The sequence below is a fragment of the Ambystoma mexicanum genome, chromosome 12, assembly GCF_040938575.1.
Source record: "Ambystoma mexicanum isolate Mex_15411 chromosome 12, UKY_AmexF1_1, whole genome shotgun sequence".
In the NCBI taxonomy this organism is placed as follows: domain Eukaryota; kingdom Metazoa; phylum Chordata; class Amphibia; order Caudata; family Ambystomatidae; genus Ambystoma; species Ambystoma mexicanum.
Window position 1 is genome coordinate 121,421,694 of NC_090936.1, and position 22,478 is coordinate 121,444,171.

The following is a 22,478-nucleotide window of genomic DNA, read 5'->3' on the forward strand; positions in this document are numbered from 1 at the left end:
AGACAATTATGCTAACTGGAGTGTGTGGCAGAAACAAGATGGGAAACGTGTGCCATTGGGGTTTTGGAGTCGTAAGTTGCCCAACGCTGGTAACTCATACACTCGGTTTGAAAAGCAATTGCTGGCGTGTTATTGGGCCCTTGTTGATACCGAGCAGATGACGGTGGGCTATGATGTATTCATGAGACCAGAAATACCAATCATGCAATGGGTACTGAGCTCTACTAAAACTCATAGAATAGGACATGCTCAAGAAGCCATCATAATTAACTGGAATTGGTATATTCAAGACAGAGCCAAATCAGGAAAGGGTGGAGTGGCAAAATTACATGAGCAAGTAGCCAACATACCGCCCTCAGATTACATACCACCGGAAGTGCCTGAAAAACGTGAGTCTCCCGTGAAATGGGGAGTACCTTACAGCGATTTGACCGTGGAGCAAACAGAGCACGCTTGGTTCACGGATGTTTCAGCTCAATATGTGGGAACTGAGCAGTACTGGAAAGCAGTGTCGTACAATCCCAAAACAAAAAAGATGTTGACGACCGGGAAAGGGAAGAGCAGTCAGTTTGCAGAGCTTTACACAGTTTACAAAGCATTGAAACAAGAGACCCCTGGTCAATGTTGTGTACACAGACTCATGGTCAGTGGCAAATGTATTGGCAGTGTGGTTGCCAACTTGGCAAAAGAATGGGTGGAATATTCATTCAAAAGAGTTGTGGGGATAAGAACTGTGGCAAGATATTGCAGAAATATTGTTAGAGTGAAGTCACGGTATATCATTTGGACGCGCATTGTGCCACAGACTCATTAGAACGTTGGTTTAATTCTGTTGCAGACGAGCACATGAAGGTTTGATCTGTGGATGCAGAGGCTCAGGAAGACTATTTGGAGGGTTTGGCCAAATGGGCCCATCAGAAATGTGGGCACCTTGGAGAAAAGGCTACTATCGGGTGAGCACAAGCTCGAGGAATCGGTCTTCCTTTAGAAGTAGTGAAAACGATCATTTTGCAATGTCCAGTGTGCCAACACCAACTGCATAGACCTATCCCTCAAATTGTTCGAGGCACATTGAGGAGAGGAAAATTACCAGGTCAAATTTGGCAGATTGATTATATTGGTCCCATGCCAATCAGTAGAGCTCATCAGTAGGCATGCACTATTGTGGATACATATTCAGGATATTTGATGGTTTTGCCGTGCAAACGTGCAACACAACTGAACACCATCAGGTTGTAAGATCAGATCATACTACATTATGGAGTGCCTTTGCAGATTCAGAGTGACAATGGGTCACATTTCAAAGGCAAATTAATACAGGAGTTTTGTCAGGAAAAGAGCATTGAGTGGCTGTACCACGTGCCCTATTACCCAGCTGCTTCAGGGTTAATTGAACGAATGAATGGGTTATTGAAAGAACAGTTGCGCAAATCTCGAGAGGGCAGTTTGGCAGGCTGGCGTGATCGTGTTTGATGCGGTCCAAGTATTAAACAATAGGCCTGTGTATGAACATGAAACTCCTTTGATGCGATTAATGACTCCTACTTTACAGGTTCAACACAATTCAGTCAGAGAAACACTATTGTACTTGGAAATTACTCCAGGTTCTTTAGCCCCCTATCAAGCAACTCCAGAGTCATCAGGGGTAGACTTGCATTCCCATGAAGAAATCAGATTAGACCCAAGACGGATAGTTGTAATTGAAACAGGGATTGGAGTACAAATTCCCCCAGAGCATATGGGATGGATTGCCCCTAGATCTGGCCTAGCATTGAAGGGAGTTCAAGTGTTGGGAGGGGTAATTGATGCTGATTACCAAGGCGAGATTAAAGTTATCCTAATGAATAGTGGGGACCAATTTTTATCAATCCACAAGGGTGATCGAGTGGCTCAATTGATCATTATTCCCATTAAATTGTCCATGATTAAGAAGGGGGAGCCTCCTACAGTGTTAATTACCCGTGGGGACCACGGTTTTGGCTCTTCAGACAATATGGTACTGGGTGCAAAGGTGTGGGTGGAAAAGCCAAGTGGCCCACCAGTACCCGCAGATGTCATTGCATCGGGCAAAGATCAAGCAGTTTTAGTTATGGAGCCTGGTAGAAAGAAATGGCAATATGTACCCACAGACAAATGTTACCTGAGAGAGTGATGTGCAACACTGATATCTCTTTTCTGGGTTTGCCTTGTAGATCCTGTGTCTGGCTGGTGTAATTGTGGTACTAAATGGACTCCATTTGGGAGAGTTAAACAGTCTACTGCTACCAACGAAAAATGTCACATCTGTGCCAGTGAACAAGGGGATACTGATAGTGATGAATGATGTTGTCCCCAAGCAGCCAAATGCCAATGCTGAAAAGCCAGCCAGACCAAAGACATGGATTCGTGAAATGCGACCAACACATCAGGAGCAAGTGACAACAACCTTGATGCCAGTCATGCGAGACGTATTCTCAGGAAGGTGACAACTTTCTCCTATGATCACCCAGACGGAGAATATGTGGATATATCTGGCACAGCAAGTACTCAACATATCACACTTGTCTTACTGATGTGCCCAATGCTGAAGCTTTATTGACTAGGTGCTTAGTAGCGGTGCCGACGCCTGTTCCGGTTTTAGAACATATCTTCGGCGTCACACACAATGATTCTTTGGTTCAAGACTCAGATATTAGGCAATCTTTCTCAGTTTATGAATATTGTAGGTTCTGCCAAGAGACCGATCGTAAATGGAGAAATTTGACACGTGTTATTACTTATAATATAACCCAAAGTGATGTACGTTATTTTATGACCTGCAATGCACAAGAAATTGGCAAATGCCGACAGATCGATTTGACCAACCAGCACAATCATACAATGTTTGAGAGACAACTATGTTCGCAGGTGCCACGCAAATGCACCAGTGTAAATAATACTATGTCTTGTAATCATACAGTGATAGCTGCCAGTCATTTGAATCATGTGAAACTTCCAACAGGATGGCTCTTTTCATGTGGTAACATCACATATACTTATATTCCAGCTAACATTTCCGGAGGTCCATGTGCTTTAACTCGATTAGGACTAATGATGTTTCCTTTGGTTACCAAAAATTTTATTCGAAAAAAATTGGTCGACCAGACAAATGGTCGAACCAATTTGGTCGAAAACCAAATGGTCGAATTTTTGATTTTTTTTTATTTTCACCCTTTTTTTGGGGGGGGGGTCCCCCTAATCCCCTTTTTTTTTTTCTTCTAAAAACCCCTTTTTTTAAAAAACGAAAACCCGAAAAATATATATAAATAAATAAAAAAATCCGACCATTTGGTTTTCGACCAAATTGCGTCGACCAAATGTCTGGACACCGTTTCCTTTACACCCAGCGATAACTCGAGGTAAAAGGTCAACTTTTGAATCTGTGGGTCTATCTCCTGACTTTGATTCACATGTACACTTGTTATCAGAAGCTGAAGTTCTAGCATTAATCCTTTCATTAGTGGGAGTTTGGGGTTTAGCTGCTGGAAGTTACAAATCGTTGACGAAATTAGCATGTTTAGAAGTCAAAAGCCTTAACCATACTTCTCAGGCATTAGAAGAATTACTCCTTGATAGTCAAGTTAATAGAAAAGCCACTTTGCAGAACAGAGCTGCTGTTGATTATCTATTGCTAAACCATAATTTAGGGTGTAACGCAGTTGAAGGTATGTGTTTCAATTTAAGTGACCATTCACGATCTATTGAAAGTCAGGTTTGAGGGATCTCATTTCTCAAGTGTCTCAAGATCGTACTGGGAATTGATGGGATTGGTTATTTTCATGGATACCTGATATTGGGGGTACACTACATTACGCTTTTACTTGCATTTTTATTATATTGTCTATCATACTAGCTTGTTTTTGTTGTTGTATTCAATGTATTCCCAATTTAGTGTTAGTTTTGTAGGTTTCAGAGACCGGCTCCTTTGCCTCTGGGCTATGGAAGGTAAATATCCAAGGGTGGAATTGTTATGCTTGAACTAAAATGGCGCTGGTGCGCAATGCATTCTGGGAGCGCTCAGAGCCATGATGGATATTTACTTCATGCCGCCGTGAAAAGCTGCACATATTTTGCTGAGTGTTAGATTCATGGTGCTAAGAAAAACATGCTTTCCAAACCTGGTATGCGGTCAAGGACATTTCTGCTGGGAAAGCTAAATTTCTTATGGGTTGGTACTGTTCTCAGCGGTGCGTGTTTTTAGAGAAGGGAGGCACTCTGCTCCTTGAGGGTAGCTGTCGACTGACCCAGCTGGCAACCGACGGCTGCTCATCAACTGCGCAAGTGCAATTTCCAGATGGTTCGAGAATTGACTCCCCTTTGTGTAGTGTGTATATATGCGGAAACCCGGAGGTGGTCCGGTGAGACTTCAGCCGGAGAAGGGCGCTTAAGTCCGTCACTCCTGTGAGCTGTGGTGCTCTCGGCCTGGCTGTTCCCAGGGTCTTCCAGCCGCTTCTGGGCGAGATGAGGAATCCTGTTACGCTCACAGTGATGCATTTCCTTTTGAATTCTTTGCTTCTTTTGTGATTTATGTCTATATTACTTCTGGGAGTTATTTCTATGTTATTGGTTGCTTCTAAGCTTTGAATAAATAGCCGTATAAGAGCTGATTATCTTCTAGGAGTGTGTGGTTGTGAGTTATTGCGTCTGTCTGCGTTCAAAGTAGAAAAAAACGTACATATACCACTAGCTACCCACCTCTAACACACCGAAAGGTGGCTACTTGTCAGAAATTTACCTCACAGTAGGAATGTCATAGGATTATATCTCCCACCATAGACAAAGAAATGTGTTTAGCATATTTTAATTATTATATCAAACATGGTAAAACAACATAAAAAACCTATTTCCAGCGTTCGTTATTTGTAGAAACACAAATGGGCGGAAGAAACAGACACCAAAACATTTGCAATGTACAATTTGCGTGATGTTAGTAATGGTGTATTTTGATCGCATTTTCAATTATACAACAACATGGTATAATAGCGTCAACATTCGAATATGTTTCTAGGGAGAAGGACAACACTGTTGCAGTTTAAAGCTCATCAGTAAAGTCCAACGCCCCGTCTTCAGGACGCAATAGGTTAAAGAAACACGTTACACTGGCAACATGGCGCCTATGTGTCAGTGTAGTGACCTAAAAAGATAAATAAAAATTGTTTTACTCAAACATGATAAAAACGGTGATGGTGGTGTTTGTGTGCATACAAAACAAGTAGCCAGGATGCTAACCTTAAAAGTGATTTCTTTTGGTGTGATGGGCAAAGCGATTGCATGAATCAATTTAATTGAGGCGGCAGACCAGTCCGTCTTAAGAATTCAAGCTGTAAATCAATACGTACATTTATTTAGATTTATCTTGAAACAAGTAACATATTGAACCAACAATAGTTACATTTTGATATATGAATCAATCATATTTACCACTTTATGTGTAAGGCAGGGATTTTTGTTTCAAGTCCTGCAGAGAAATTTCAGTGGTGTATCGAGTTTCTATGGTATTCCGGATACTACATGTCCCATAATGCATCATGGAATCTAAAAGAAATGCGAAAAGCCTTTCAATTTCACAGGTTTCACCTGATTTACGTTTCTTTCAAGCATTTAAGTGGCAGGGAGTAACACTTGCTTGGCCATAATGATCCCCAAGCTGTCTTGCATTGTTATACATTGGGTTAGATATTTTAAACCGCTCGCGTGTCAGTGAATGGCTCTGTGTGGGAGACAAAGGCACCAGAGAGTACAATTAGACTCTCTGTACGTTTTTGAGCAACAATCAAGTGTGACATGGATGTCAAAGCAGGCTTACCTGTCGTGTGTGCATTCGCCTTCACAGAATCGCTTTACCCCGTGGCTTTTTCCTTGGTTGAATACTGGTGTGAGCCAAGTGTCATTCGTTGACATCGAAAGAGGACTGCCAAGTCCAGTCCATTCGTGTGTAATAGAGGAAGGACTTTCCTCAGTATTAGAAAGGGGTTGGCCATTTTTGAGTGTATATGGATCCTATGAAGGTATACTTAACACTGCAGTAAATAATGATCTGCTTGCTAGTTCTCAGTAAGGGGGTGTGTATAGTGTGTCGAATACATTTTTTCTTATAGGGCAAATTTGTGCACACAATGGTTATGCATTATATGACAATTTTAGACAAGGCATCACCCTCCAGCAGACATGATAGACATAAATGGCAATGAGATCATATTTCATTAACCCCCCACTGGTTGTCTGAGCGATTAGTGGATAAACAGACTCCACTCTACGGCAATATTTAGACCGGACCGGACTGTATTGAGATTATATATCAATTTTTGCTGACATTTTTTTAAGGAACAGATCCCTATTCCCTCCCCGTGGGTGAGCTTTAGATGTCTCAATAACAAACCAAAATATATCTTCGCATGTATGTTTCGCTTGTAAATAATGGGCCACCAATGGTTTATCCGGAGTACCATTCCGTATGGCTGAGCGATGTTCGCCAATTCGTAATTTCACTGACCTGATCGTTTTGCCTATATAGATTAACCCACAAGGGCATTTTATCCCATAGATCACCCATTTAATCAGGCAATTTGAGAAGGATTGGTATTTCCATAGCCTGTCATACAGATGAATCTGTTTCAAATTCTTGGTCAAATGGCAGACTGAACAATGTCCGCATGCATAATGACCACTGACTGGTGGCAGTCCTCATAATGTAGATTGAATGGGTGTCTCAATGTTGTTAATAGGTTAAGTGTGTACTAATTTATCCCGCAGATTAGGCATCCGCTTGAAGGCAAATCTAGGACAATTGGGTTGAAAATCATCGGTATGAATGATTTTCCAATTTTTTAGTATCACCCTTCTTAGGTCATTACTCAGGGGTGAAAAAGATGAGACACATGTAATTCTATCATCTTGTGGTTTTGTGTGTTTCTGAAGGATCACTTCGCGATTTGCGTTACGTGCTCTCTTCATAGATCTCTTGATTATTTTCCGAGGATATTGTCTCTGTTTTAGTTTTTTTCGCTCAAGAACTGGCTACTGATTTTAAAGTCCGCCAATTCACTACAGTTCCGTCGGATTCTAAGAAATTGTCCGTAGGGTAAATTTTCCCGTAGACTAGACGGATGGAAGCTACTGAACAATAAAAGCGTATTCTTGTCTGTGGGTTTTTTGAGTAATATAGTACCCAGTTGGTTTTCCTTTTTGAAGATTTTCAGATCAAGAAAGGCTATATTGTCAGTGCTTGATGACATGGTGAATTTGATGGTTAGAGTTTGGCTGTTGAGCCATATTAAAAAGAGATCTAGTTGGTCCTGGCTTCCGTGCCAAAACATGAACACATCGTCTATGTAACGATGCCATGAACTAATGTGTTCATGGAAGGGATTAGTCGCCGTGTAGATGAAATTAGATTCGTAGTGATCCATGTATACATTTACTAAGTCTGGTGCAAATGTAGCACCCATTGAGGTCCCTTGCCTTTTTTGGTAAAAGGTTTGATTACACAAGAAACATTTTTTTGTCAGTGCCAGCCTCATGCATTCGATGATAAAAATTCGATGATAAAATTGGATGGCACTGTACGGTCATCTCTTGTCTCTAGATATTGATGTAATACTTCAATGCAGTGGTCCTGGGAGATGTTAGTGTATAACGACTCTACATCCAGGGTGACCAAGATGTCATCGGCCCCTGGTGTAGACTGGCAACGATGTGTATCATAGCTGTAGTGTCTTGCCTTTGTCTCCCACACAGAGCCATTCACTGACACGCGAGCGGTTTAAAATATCTAACCCAATATATAACAATGCAAGACAGCCTTGGGGATCATTATGGCCAAGCAAGTGTTACTCCCTGCCACTTAAATGCTTGAAAGAAACGTAAATCAGGTGAAACCTGTGAAATTGAAAGGCTTTTCGCATTTCTTTTAGATTCCATGATGCATTATGGGACATGTAGTATCCGGAATACCATAGAAACTCGATACACCACTGAAATTTCTCTGTAGGACTTGAAACAAAAATCCCTGCCTTACACATAAAGTGGTAAATATGATTGATTCATATATCAAAATGTAACTATTGTTGGTTCAATATGTTACTTGTTTCAAGAAAAATCTAAATAAATGTACGTATTGATTTACAGCTTGAATTCTTAAGACGGACTGGTCTGCCGCCTCAATTAAATTGATTCATGCAATCGCTTTGCCCATCACACCAAAAGAAATCACTTTTAAGGTTAGCATCCTGGCTACTTGTTTTGTAGGCACACAAACACCACCATCACCGTTTTTATCATGTTTGAGTAAAACCTTTTTTATTTATCTTTTTAGGTCACTACACTGACACATAGGCGCCATGTTGCCAGTGTAACATGTTTCTTTAACCTATCGCGTCCTGAAGACGGGGCGTTGGACTTTACTGATGAGCTTTAAACTGCAACAGTGTTGTCCTTCTCCCTAGAAATATATTCGAATGTTGACGCTATTATACCATGTTGTTGTATAATTGAAAATAAGATCAAAATACACCATTACTAACATCACGCAAATTGTACATTGCAAATGTTTTGGTGTCTGTTTCATCCGCCCATTTGTGTTTCTACAAATAACGAACGCTGGAAATAGGTTTTTTATGTTGTTTTACAATGTTGTTTGATATAATAATTAAAATATGCTAAACACATTTCTTTGTCTATGGTGGGAGATATAATCCTATGAAATTCCTACTGTGAGGTACATTTCTGACAAGTAGCCACCTTTCGGTGTGTTAGAGGTGGGCAGCTAGTGGTATATGTACGTTTTTTTCTGCTGTATCTCTCCTCACATACCACAGCCCCCTTAAAAAATTGAGGAAACCCTTGTGCTCACAACACTTGCTTATCTCCTGGGTTCAAAGTATTTGCTCTGTAATTGCATTGGTGATTTGTTTTTTCCGTGCACTCTGGGGAGAGCAATACACATCCTTTCATCGTTGAGCCATGATTCATGCCATTGGGAAAGCACTGTGAACAGGTAGATGCTGTTGAGCCACTGAGAGAAATGTAAAGTTGTGTACGGAGGCCTCTAAAATAGCCTTTATAGGCTGTGCTAACCTGCCATTTTACACAGGACACCATCACTACCGTAGGACACTTTTTTTTTTAATTGAAGTAATAATTTTAAATTTCTATTTCTTTTCACTCACTCTAACTTTTACCTATATGTATCAGTACCTATATTTGCCTTTACCTGTGCATTTAATTTACAGTGGTGGGGATTTAGATTTTTTTTATTTTTTTACCACTCCGTTTTTGACCAAGGCTTTGTTTTAGTGTTTTAGAAGAACCTTGTGTGGACACATTTTATTTTGGTACCAGTGCTATTGTTTGAAAGCATCTGTAGTGGTTAACAGATGCCCAGATTATAACTTGCCCTCGGCTCATGCTACCTTAAGCGAAGAAGAGCTATACATTTTATTTGGATACCGATTTCACCCTTTGGACCGGATCACTGCTGCAGTAGGAGTAGGGCTAAGTTGAGCAAAATGTTAAGAAACCACCTCAGTGGCCTGTTCTGTTACTTCACACTCACATACTCTTAACAGACTCAAAACATTAATTATCATTTCCAGAACCTTTCAAATGCTTGGTTGTATCATTTATAGTCGAAAGTATACATCAACCCTAATCTCTCAAAAAATATTCCACATGCCTATTTCAATATCCAAGCTGGACCCTCAATTATACTACAGTACTGCATTTCTGTACCTGAACATTCAAACACTTATTTAAACCTACTTGTGCAATCAGGGTTATACCTAACCCTGGATTCCCACTCCTTTAGTTCAGACACTCTGGGAGGAGAATACAGTTTTCCTGTGGAGTCTGTTTAGTATCAAATCTTAATTCTTATACGAATTTACACTTTTTTTTACCAGTCCTTAACATTCCACCTCTGCCTTCATCAGGAGTTGTCTTGTAGTTTCAGTTTAGATTTCAAATCCATACATGATTCTCAATTGATCATCTACAATCTTGACACCTCTTGGGTTGGCTCTTATCAGAAAAAAGTAGCTTTTTTTAAGTGTGGGTGGGTGGAACCTATGATTTCTTATGGAAAATCAGGACAAACATAGACGCCCTTAGCACTTTAGGGGATTTATTTAACTTCCTTACTGCTGAATTAAGAAACTTAGTGTTCCCACCATCTTCTAAATTATTTCTTTCTACACACACAGACCAGACAAGTACGATTATCAGTTTCCCCTCAGCCATGTTAACTGGGCATCTGCCACCATGCTATATTTCCAATGTAACAAATTATAGTTTTGTCCAAAGTCCATGCATGCCTTAGTCTTGCCGGATCACTGATGAGCTTTCATTCATTGATGCTCAAAGTTCACGTGACATTAGTTTAATTGGTTCAAAGATCAATTCTCAAATGTGTGTGTTCATCAACAGAGTGCTCATGTCAGCCCAGTACTCGCACTGACTACATTTATACGATATTTTTGAATTTGATATTTTAATAAATCTTTGATTCAATCTCCTTTTTTGTCCATTAAACAATATCAATGTTAAGGGATCGAAATAAGGAGCAACTAGTAGTAGCTAAAATCGGCTCCTGGATATACAGCATCACCCAATAACCAGGAGCTACCTCTGGGGGAAATGGGAGCTATTATATAGTGTGCTGCAAATGTACCTCCCACATAAGATGCAAACTATACCTTGCAAATGATACCTTTTTGACAATTATATATGACCCATTAGTCTTGAGGTCTTTTGGATGTGTCCTAATGCTCATTTATCCACATACCTAATATGCACAGGGTGAATATATGGCTATATTTGAATGGCGGCAGTTGGCCTGTGTTGGTGCAAAGCCAGCCAGGCTTTTGTGGGCTGTAACCAGGAGATAAATAGCTCCTAGCAAAGCAATTTTGTACCATGATGTCTAAGAAATAATGGCTAAAATACTCTCCATGTGTAATACTAAGTTCACATACCGCCCTCCTGTGTGTGTGTGTGTGTGTGTGTGTGTATGTGTAATATATACCGCCCTCCTTAGTCAGTGTGTGTGTGTGTGTGTGTAATATATATATATACACACCCAGACCTCAATGTCCTTCTCAGAATGTACCCCTTTAGTTCATTTTCCAAATCACTTTGTCCACTGCCTGCAGGAGAGCTACTCTTATTTAATCAAATTTGAAAGCACCACTTCTTCCTCCCTAAGCATTGTGGGCCCCAGCTCTTTGGCAGATAGCCGAATAATTAGCAATTATACTGTATCCGACTCCATTGCAGCATCGCTTACAAAGGTATAGCGATCACGAGGAAGTACAATGTCAGTTAAATCACATGCACTTCTGAGAAGTGACTGCAATTTAACAGCACTCTTACTGCCAATTAAGTAGGACTAGTCATGAACTTTGCCTTCAGAAAAATGCCCTGTAATTGTTCTTTTTTTTTCCTGACTCTTACTAACCCTTTGTCCCTGGCGAGTCTTAACTGAGGTCTCGAAGAGGTACGTGACTCACGCATGTTTCGAAGACCCTGTTCCTCTGAAGGTTAAGGCATCATAAAGGCACAATGTCTCTTTGCACAATTGGATTGCTATTTGGCTTGTGGTATATTTACCTATATTTAGACTAGTGGGATTCTACTTTTATCTGAGAGTGTGTCTAGCGGGATCTCCTGTGTTAAACTTTGCTGTGTTCACCAGCTAAGGCTTGTTCCCTTTGTGAAGGGAAACTGACAAAGCCCTATGTGGTCATAGCCTCTGCATTTGTCGCAGGAGCGAGAAAGGGGAGCCATAACCAGATTTGTTGGATACTTCAATGATGTCTACTGGGTGGAATCCACGTCTTCAGTGTTTACCATGGAAGTTGCCTGGGAATTTGAGTGCGCCGACCACCAGTGATTGGATGGCCACCAAATGATTTGAATGAAGTCCATTGGTAGCTGAGTTTGCACAACATTCCAATATTTCTATTTAAACTGGGAGTCTGCTCAATTGCGTGGTCTAATCTTGGGTTGAGTCCTGAAGAACGCTAAATGGGCCACAAATCTTGCTGCTACTACTGTAAAGGATACCAATCGGGCATCACACACTGGACCAGGACACTTGGTTTTAGCCTGGTAGGTGGTGCTCAATAGGAATGTTTTTTTCTTTAATTTCAATGAAATTTTAAATTGAGCCGATACCCGACCCGACTCACGCCCCCTTTTACAAATACCCCGGGTCTCAATGGACCATGAACCGGGCCGGTTGGTGAAAATACAATATTTATTTATTTTGAAGTTAACAAAAATCACACTTTAATATTGGTTAGCAATCACCAATGGGGCGGTAATGACAATGGAAATGGAAGCAATGCACTTGGTTAACCTTCTAATAGAACATATCCAAAGCACAATTTAATAGGAGCACTTTTTGAATTCGGATACATAGCACCTAAGTTAAGGTTTCCCCCTGCAATGTCCCCTCAACCCACAAATAACCAAATTCTGAGTGGGTAGAAAGAAGCAGCAGGTAATAGGGGATAACAGACAGTGAATCAAAATCCGACCTTCCCTCACAAAATAAGAGGGGAAAACCCTTTGTAATATAGCATGAAATGACTTGGAAATTGACAAATAATTAATGTGCACTTAAATCTTTGCGACAAATATGACTTCTCACGACAGTAATGCACAAACCCTAGCAATCACAAGTCAAGGGATCAACAAGAATACAATTAAAAAACAAGTGGAACATTAGAACAAGCTGCAGCTGATTGACATGTTGTAAGGTTGCAATTTTCTCAATTCCCGTTTAAAATGACACAAACAAATTTGAGGATTAACGGTGGAAATACTTGAATTCTCAATGCAGTTTTTGGGCTGGGGGAGATATATATCAGAGGGACAATATAGCAGGCAAAGTAGGTCTCTAGCTGGTGAATTGAGAGAGATTTGTAAGGTAGAGTGAGGTTCGCTTTTAGGAAAATATAGCAGTGAAAAAAACTGTTTTAAAAGTGAAAGGCATTTTTTACTTAAACTAGATTTAATGGCTAAGAAAAGAGGAACACCACCTGTGAATATCAAAGTTATACTGCAGTTGTAAACCTTCACTCAGTGGTACCCTTTTCTTTATGGGAAAATTAATTTAATCAAAATATTGCTGATCTATGCGGAACAAAAGGAAAATGGGGAAAGTGGTGCAAACGCTGGGAAATTCAATGACAGGGTGCACAGTGAATTGTAACAGTTTTAAAGAGTTACCAGGGTAGGGATAGGATTGCTTAGAGAGTGGAACAAAGACAAACTGGTCAAGATGGGGTAGACTGTGTTATGGGATGTGGAATACTCGGTCCACGCTTGGGTTTGGGAATTTTGGAGCAGTCAACAGGGCTCTGGTCACTGCACTGCTCGGGTCACCAGGTAGTGGACTCTCCTGGCAAAAGACAGCTGGTCAAAGGTCTGGTCACCGGATGGCAAGTGCAGCTGGGCAATTCGGGTCACTGGATGGCACAGGTAGTGGACAAGCCGGTCTGGTTTTAGGATGCTATGGTACCATGGCATTTCCCCTTTTTAATGGGATTTCAGTGGGATTTTCTCAATTTAGGCCTTTGCTGAAGTAGAGTCCGCTTTTCTGTGGCCTGGCAGTGAAATCTAGTCCGCTTTGCTTTGGCCTTGTAGTGGAATCTGGAGTTTGGCAGGATGAATGTGGGAGATCAGGAACGCAGGCACTGGAAATTCAGGAGAGGCTGTCTGGAGCTCTGTCAACCACTCTTACTTATAGAGCATGGTGACATCACAGAAATATTGGTGGGCAGATCTGAGCTAGGCCTACCTCCCAAGAAGCGGATAGGACAAACAATGTTGGTTGCCTTCTCGAGGAGGAGTCCCAGTTTGAGGTTGCATTTTATGAGATAAAAAGCCATCCTACAGTCCTTTTTGCCAAAAATCAGTCCTAACCTAATTTACACATGTATACGTTTGTGGTACTTTAACCAATCACATGGGCAGATTACATATTGTAGGTAGAGCATAGCAGTCCAATCCTCACGGTTGTGGGACCTTGTTTCACCCTTCTACCAGTTTTTCGTGCTTTTCAGTGAGAATTATATTACTTGAAATTCTATCACTTTATACATGGGTGTGGATTATCATTAGGCATGCAAGTTTTAAAATTTGCAATGGCATCATGGAGACCTTCCTTATAATACCAAATTCTCAGCCATTTCTATTCCCCATATGTAAGTGAAGTCTGTGACGTCTTAAATGAAAGCCCATAAAATCACATTTAAACTGTTAACTTTGCACATTTTTGCAAAATCCTGTGGCAAAGATAAGTCTTAACAGTTTTATTTATAAAATAGTCTTTGGAAACAAATGTTCAGTGTTTCCCATATACAGGCATAGCTTCCAAGCTACCCCCTCAATCCAGGGTTGTCAGAGATTTCCTTTGAAGCTTCCTGTAGAAGTCAAGAGTAGGTGTGATTTTTCACTTCACACATCCGTGCCCTGAAAGTTCCATTGTAAGATGGCTGAGCCCAGACCCAAATCTGATTAGTATGTTGAGTTTCTTTGTCTTGGTCAGTCAAAGTTTTCTAACCTAGCTATTATCACTTTAGTGTCCTGGAATTTTATGGTGGTTCCCTTTTGAGGGGAAGCCTCCGCTTTGCCAACTGGAATAACCTGTTTTGGGAGCTTGCAAAGTCCAGCTCATGCAGTTTGACAGTTTTCTTTTTCTTTTATTTTGTCCTGAATCAAAACAAGCCCGTTGAATAAACAGCCCATATTTTCCCCAGCAACAAACCCATTTATATTGCTAGCCACGGACAAGCTTTCATTCAACATTGTACTTTTTTTTTAGAAACTGGCATTTTTTTTCCTCTGGTTTGTAAAAGCCCATTTTGACACGTGATCAATGCTGCTGGGATTTATCATCCATCTACTTCCCAATATTGTTCTGTATCTGTAGTCAGTTTGTTTTACACAACAGTCTGTACAAGGCAAAAGTCTTCATGAAATTGACATGTGCACAGAAAGCTATGATTTTTCTTTTCAAGCAGTGATTTCTGATGTTTTGTAGCAAAATTTAAGTTTCCTGTGTAGCTGAAGGGAAGCTTTTGTTTTTCTCAGGCTTGGCTGGCACAGCCTGTCTTTCAGGTATAAGTCTCTTTTCTAATGGAGCACAATGAGATTATAGCTGGGTATGCCAGGGTCTTTTTGATAAAGGTAGTGTGATGAAGAAAAGGGACAAATCGCAACAGAGCGGCATCATTTTAAAGCAGACATTTTCCCTTTTTCAATGGCAATTTTGGGCTTGCAGCAAAACAGCGCTACTTTTTCACTCCATTTCTTTAAGACAAACAAGAACACACCCATGTAGACTTTCTCGGGGTGCTCCCTGTTCAGTCTTGCCCAATGGCGCTTGGCAAAACAGTGCAGCCATCCTTTTGTCGCTGTAAAACAGTTTGGGTACAATGGTGCTCGCAGGAGCCCGCGCAGCCATTTTACTGGTTCTGCTAAGTGCTGCTTGGTGATGTGGGTAAATATATCCCACACTACCTGGCAAAACCAGTCTGATGACTAAGCTCTGCTTGTATCTGGGGATACCAGATTTAAGATAGGAGGGGGGAATAGATGGATGTGTGCTGCCATTACTTAACCATGGAACATCTGGTCATCTGCGCAGCCACTGGTCAATCCTGACTTTCCTAACTAAACTTTAACAGCTAGCGTTTGCCTACCACGAGTACTGGCCTATGCAAGTGAGCCAATTCTTAACATGGGCTTGCAGTTTTCTGTTTACTACAGCATGAAGACTATATCCTACTCTGTCAAGGTCAGTTGCCCGTATTTCATTCTTACGAGACTGACCAACATTTGAGAAGATTATCCAAAGGTACCACGGGATAATGAGAACTGCATTTCACAACCAGACTATCCTCTGGACTTTACTCATTTGTAGGTGAATGACCCAAAACCCAATCAATCAACAATTCCAAGTAGGCCAAATAATCAATGCACCGTTTGTAAGCAAAACAAACATTTATTACATGCAAAAAGTATCAGATGGTCCTAGGACATCAAAGGACATCAAATTGGTTCCCAACTGAAGGTTTTGAAACGTGTTTGAGCTTACTGTTTGGAACAGTATTTCTTCTTTACTGTTGCGTAAGTAGATCACTTACAGGATGGTCCCCTGAGCTTTTTTGCTGGTTATGAATGAAGTTCGTTTTTTGGCTTGGCACTAGACTGATTTGTGTTCCCCATTCCCCCACCCCTCTACCTCCTTTGAGAGAAGTAAATGAATGACTCCATTGTATAACCAATGCTTGGTCTACTAAAGCTGCTCCAACCTCGTTTTTATTGATTGGGACTAAATTCTTTTAGGATTCCCATTTCTCCTGACTGCTGTGCTGGTTGCGTGTTTTGAGGTATGATGCAGTGACGGTTCTTTGACTGGAATGCTTTCTGCTGGGCCTGAATGTTCTAAGGATGACAGTTGGTGGGAGGCCGACTGCGAGGATATGCTGGTGGTTCACTATACTGCCTACCTGCTAACACTCTACTGCTACTGTGACTAAGAATAAAGTGCTTCCTTTTCCACTGCTATCTCCCTATTCCTTGGACACCCACCTAAACAATATCGCACTAGTGATCAGACCTGTTGGCATTTACTGTGCTGGGACGACTCCCACTGCCTCCCAAAAGAAGCGATCCTGCCTACAGTCATGCTGCCAACTTCCCCAAAGGCAGCCCATTTTTTGCTGCCTTCTCTTCTGTGCTGCCAGTGCCTCCTTTCCAGACAATTGCTGTGCTGTTAATTGGCTACCTCTGCTGCCTTATCTATCCCGCCTACCCATGCTTGCGGCACCCATCTCTTGGCTTTCAGGTGGGAAGCACAGTGCTGGTCGGTGCACCGAGTAGCTGTATAAGTGTGTCCAGACTGAAGTTTTCTGTGTTACGGGCCTGCGCTGCATGTGCAGCAATCCGCAGAGAAGCGCCACATTTACTGGAATTTGGAGCCAAACTGGTGACCTGTGCAGGCACTGGGCGAAGTGCTCCGTGCCACATGAGTGCCTTTTGTGTACATTATGGCTGTGTGCGCCGTCCCCTGCTAGAGGTGGATTTATGCTTGTGTGGAGCCAGGAATGTGCACGTGAATAGACTCCCACATGTGTTGTGCATGTCTTTGCTGCCATTATGGAGGATTATAGGAATACATTAAAGTGGCTCCCCTGATGAAATGAGAGAATGCATATGAAAGAGGTTCCAAGATGGTGTAGTGTATGTGCTCATCTGAAGGAGGCAGGATGGACTCAAGGACCACCAGGACGCGTGAGTACAAAGGGAATAGGTTATTTAATATGTTTCAGGCATCAGGCTAGTAGGAAAGAGGGAGAGCAGGTGGGAGGCTTCCAGCCAGCAAGGCTACCATGGCCTGCATGACCCACTGTCACTCATGGAGTCTCAGGGAACTCTAGGTTTCATGGCATTCCACAGAGGCGTTGCTGAGGGGGCTATAGCCCCGGGTCTTTTGGTTGTGGCCCCGGATAGAAGCTCAGGGGCTACAACCAAAAGGGTATAGCTAGCCTCGAGTCCCGACATTAGCTTAGCCCCTGATCTTTTCCAGACCTAGCAACACCCCTGGCATTACACATTTCATCCCAGGTAGCTAGTGCAAGCACCATGCTTGACATCCCCCTTCCTTATAAAGTACAAGGAAGGGAAAGCACACATGCAACATCACCACCCAGAACTAACTGCATTCAAGAAAAACTCGCCACCAACACATCCACAATCAACATATCCACGTCAAAGAGCGCCACTAGAACCAACCATGTATCGAACATTCCAGTCATAAGTAACCATCATGGCGTATTCTCCTTTAACCCCAGCCTACCACACCAGGGTCGCGGCCCTGCCATACCCGGCACACACACACACGCATCCTTTATATAAGCATATCACCAACCGCGTATCTAACGTACCTGGCATTAGCAGACATCATGGCGTATTCTCATTTAAACCCAGCCTGCCACACGGGCCACACCCGGCACACACATCCCTCATATAAGCACATCACTGAATTTTCAACCATCAATACAAATCAACAAACCATTCAGTCCTGAGCATTCACACAGCCAACACTGCAATTGGAATCATATGGGGCAACCGTCTACCACATCACCGAACACTCGGACCACAACTCCTCATCGCTCTCCAACTCATCATCGCTCTCCCTCGAAGACACTCGAAAGTATGAAAAGGAAAGAAAAGACAAACAGAACAAAACCTACACAGCAACAAACGAGACTGCTGGAGAAACGGCACTTCATAGCAGTCAATGGGTTGATCAGACCCATTTCCACGTGAAGGAAAGGAGAAATGCATTCTAGATTCCAAGCACCATGCTACACGCGCATTGCCAAAGATCCACCTGAACCCTGTGCAATGAGATGAATCTCCTTTATCTTTCTCCACCCCAGTGCACAGAGCACCCACACTACTCCCAAGGGGGACACAACTCCCATAATATCTGGTAAGCATGCTGGTAAAGCATGCTTCATTCAAACAGAGCACCGGACTTCTTGGGACTACAGCCATCCCAACATCCACGCGTCTCAAGACCCTGCGGCTGCCCCATCTGCATGCTAGCCTCAAAAGTGCACACGCACAACCTGAAGCACACTGAACTGATGCGCAGTGCTGCTTGCCCAGAGGGCAGAAAGATGCCCAAGTGAGGATACAAACCATTCAGAAGAGCAGCTGGTTATCAAATGAAGCTCGCTGCCTTACCTTAGGGTACTAGAGCGTACATACACTTAAAGCCAACACCACCCAACCCTGAATTTGCATCTGCTTAAATCCACCTCCAGCAGGGGGACCCCCAAACGCAACACGTGGCACAAAGCCAAACCTGTACATACAGCAATATGCCCACCCCCAAGGGCTTCTAGCAAACAAAATTAGTGCAGTATACTGCACGCTAAAGAGGCAACATGAAGAGCGCGGTCCCCCAACAACTAAGTAAAGTTGTAACAGGAAAAACCATTGCAACACCCAGGGTACATGGACATGCAGTGTGTCGGAATTGATGTGTCCTGGTTTTTTTTTTTTTTTGGTTGCATAGTTTAATGTGTATTGTCCAGGGTTGGTTAGCTTTATCTGTAAAGAGTTGGTCTAGGACATGAGGGCAGCCTGCACAATTCGAAAGCTCGACTCCTGTGGTTCTAGGCCAAAGTTTCGAATGCATAGGATCGAATGACCAAAAGGTCGAACCACTTTTTTTCCAAAACGGAAACCCAGAAAATAAAGATTAAAAAAAAAAAAATATTCGACCCTTTTGCTTTAGGTCAAATTGAGTCGACCCTTTTGGCATTCGATCCTTTTGTATTCGGTACTTTAACTGGGCACAGACTCCTGTGGTATGCCCGACTTGGCCCAGTCACTCTTCTAATGTTTTGCTAAATAAAGTACCCTTTGGGTTTGAGGGTGTGGGGTGGATATAGCTGTTATTACAGTACTTGCAAGCTCAGAGTCCAGCTAGGAGCGCTATATAGGAGCACATTATGGAGGAAATTCTGAGACCCTCCTTTCAATGTGTGGATTGCTGCGTGCAGATGTTCTGAAATTAACTGTATGCCAGAGCAATGAAATGATACAACTCTTTCTTTCACTCTAAACCAGGGTTGTCCAACTCCAGACCTCGAGGGCTGGAGACCTGACGGGTTTTCAGGATATACCTCCATATTCATGAGAAAGAAATGTGCATAAGTCATTGTATGAAATGTAGCTCATGAATATTAATAAGGGATATCCTGAAAACCTGTGAGTATTCCGGACCTCGAGGCCTGGAGTTCGACAACCCTGCTCTAAACAAATCGTAACGGGTTATGAGAACTATCACTGCACGTTCCATTTGTTGGGCATTTCTATGTGGTTGTTGGGGTGTGACGGGTTTCTCAATCCGGGGAAGTGTTGAGGGCCAGATTCCAGATAACCTTGTGCTAGATTTATGCTACCCCAAAGTAATTTGCAATGAGCGCTCTTAATATGACACAGCTGTTTATTATACCAATGCATGCAGTTCGATAATAGGAAATCCTACAGTCTGATTTACAGTAATACTGTAAGTTTACAGTTCATAAAAAGGAATACCTAGAAAGTGTCAGTACTGTACGCATCCGCACACTGTGTATAACACACCCTTTGATCATATTTGCCATTGTAGGCTCTTTTATGCTACATTATAGCGTGAAGCCCCCAATCCCTGGTCTTGGGGATGATTCACACAGTAAAATCAGCATATCAGTAAAATAAATAATTTGCATCTAATTGTGGCATTTTTCTTTTCAGCGGAATGCTGTTCAGATGTTATGGAGGTTGCCAAAGAAGCCAGAAAACGAAATCTAGGCCCACTACACCCTTCCTTCAACTTAGTCAAGATTCTCAAGAATGGACTCTACCGCAATCTTCCTGAAGACGCCCATTTGAGGGCGTCGGGCAAGCTCTGCATCTCTCTAACTCGTGTATCTGATGGGGAGAATGTCTTGGTGTCGGAATTTGACTCTAAAGAAGAGCTAATTCAGGTGAGTCTGAAGTCCTGGACATTGCAGCAGTGCAGCGTGAAATGCTAGAGGTTCAATTCTGCCGTTTCCCAGGGTTCTTGGGTAGCTCCTCTTATTGGGTAATACACTTGCAAAGGTGCACTCGAATGAGCAATGTAATTAGGTCTTTGTTTTGCCTTTGTCATCCCAATAACTGGATAAAGATTTGTAAATGCGTACCGTTCCTACATCCATACATATGACCCAGCCCTCTGATTATGCTTTCAATTTTAATAATTTGGGCTGCTTTGCTAAACCTTATATGTAAAGGCAATCTATTATCAATCAGAAAGAGTTGATCATGGTGAAAGCTGTTATGGTGTGAGCCAAATTGTAGATTGGAAGCGATTACTTGTAAGTTGGATACAGTTGTCACATGTTGCTTTTGAATCTTTTGTTTCATGCAGCTTGGATACAAGTTTTTTTCCACATAAGCGATGCATTGGTTTGGTTACAGAATATGAGGATCCCACTCAGCTGCTCCATGTTGCAGTGTGTTACATTGGGCCATTGCATATTTATTAAAATAGTATTTTCACAGGCGCCATCTTGGAGTGGTAGGACATGCCTCACCATGGTACAATTACACATGTGGGTCAGCTGTTATGTTATAGTCTGTGTGTATTTTCCTTGTGTGTGACCTCATTGAGATGCTGCTGATCAGAGCCAAAAATGTAAGTTGCCAGCTACTAGCTAGCCATTACTCGCTTGCCACCCCAATTCTATACATACACACTGTGCACCATTTCTTACTCTACAGAGTCAAATATCATTAGGCAATGGTTGGTGGCGAGTGCACATTTTGCACCATGCTGCTTGTTAGGAAAGATTTCATTTTATATGTAATTTTCCCTCCAATTGTACACCCCCAAACTTTTTGCTGCTGTTTAAACACCTTAGTCTGACTTTGCCACAGAAGCACAGCCCTCAGCTGCACTCCTCCGGGCTTTCGCTCTTAAGACAGTCAGTACTGGGAGACTTTTTCCCTTAGTCCTTTTCCAATGTTGCAACTTTTCTGCAACATGTAACAAGTGCACAATGTACCTTACAGTGCACTTGGGTCTCCCAGTCAATTACAAAGACCCTAGATACCCTCGTAGGACTTTTTTTTAGATGTGCAGATGTGTCGTGGACAGGGCAGGTGGCAACTTATCTTTTCATGTAATTTTAACCCTTTCCTGCCATGTTAACTGCGTTTGGCACGAATAGGTGGCCTGGTTCCAAAATGGCCATGCCACGAGGTTCTTTGTCCTGTCCTTTGGCCATCTTGCCCCTTTGCCTTCCCCAGGTCGAGCCGACCCGGGTCAGCCCTTATTTGCTCATGCAGTTTCCTGTGAAACGCCAACCTTTCGTGGGCTTCTGCATGCCTTGTGTGTGTGCCTCCAGGATGTGGGCTGGGGTATGTCCCCAATACACATGGGTGCCAGAGAGTCTGGAGTGCTGTGAATGCCTGGGACCACTGTGGTCCATGATTGGTCCACGTATGGAGTGTGTGTTTGTGAGCAGATCTCCCATTGGGTCCTCTTCGTTTTGGCGTGAAGGAGACTCTGGAAAAGAGGAGGCCCCAAACCCCCATACCATATCGAGCTCTGGAGTTCTCACTGAACCAAGGATAGGATCCAAGTATCCTGAAACTACGAAGCTGAGTCAAGGAACTGCTGGTGACCCGCTGGAATTTTTGGCACCGTGGGACCCCTCTGCATCTGGTCGTCCTAGGTCTGCGAAGACGCTTCGACCCATTAGAATAGTGGGACCAACTATTCTCTGCACCTTCATCAAACCTGCAAGTAAGCCTTCTCAGAAGTGTTTCTGGGCCAACCAGTGGGCTGAACAGCTTACGCAGGACCTTTTTGCTCTCTCCGCCGCAGTTTTGGGAGGCCCTTGAAA

General features: G+C 42.4%; 1 protein-coding gene and 1 long non-coding RNA gene across 5 annotated transcripts in view; one reads left to right on the forward strand and one right to left on the reverse strand.

Moving 5' to 3' along the window:
* LOC138513358 (uncharacterized) overlaps positions 1-22,478 on the reverse strand; it is a 455,407-nt gene that overhangs the window by 106,445 nt on the left and 326,484 nt on the right. The gene's annotated exons all lie outside the window — the stretch shown is intronic.
* LOC138513357 (patatin-like phospholipase domain-containing protein 2) overlaps positions 1-22,478 on the forward strand; it is a 309,262-nt gene that overhangs the window by 91,240 nt on the left and 195,544 nt on the right. For both annotated transcript variants that reach the window (XM_069628138.1, XM_069628137.1), the window contains exon 2: positions 20,341-20,573. In XM_069628138.1, coding sequence (XP_069484239.1) covers positions 20,341-20,573 — 233 coding nt within the window. The remainder of the gene's footprint in view (positions 1-20,340; positions 20,574-22,478) is intronic.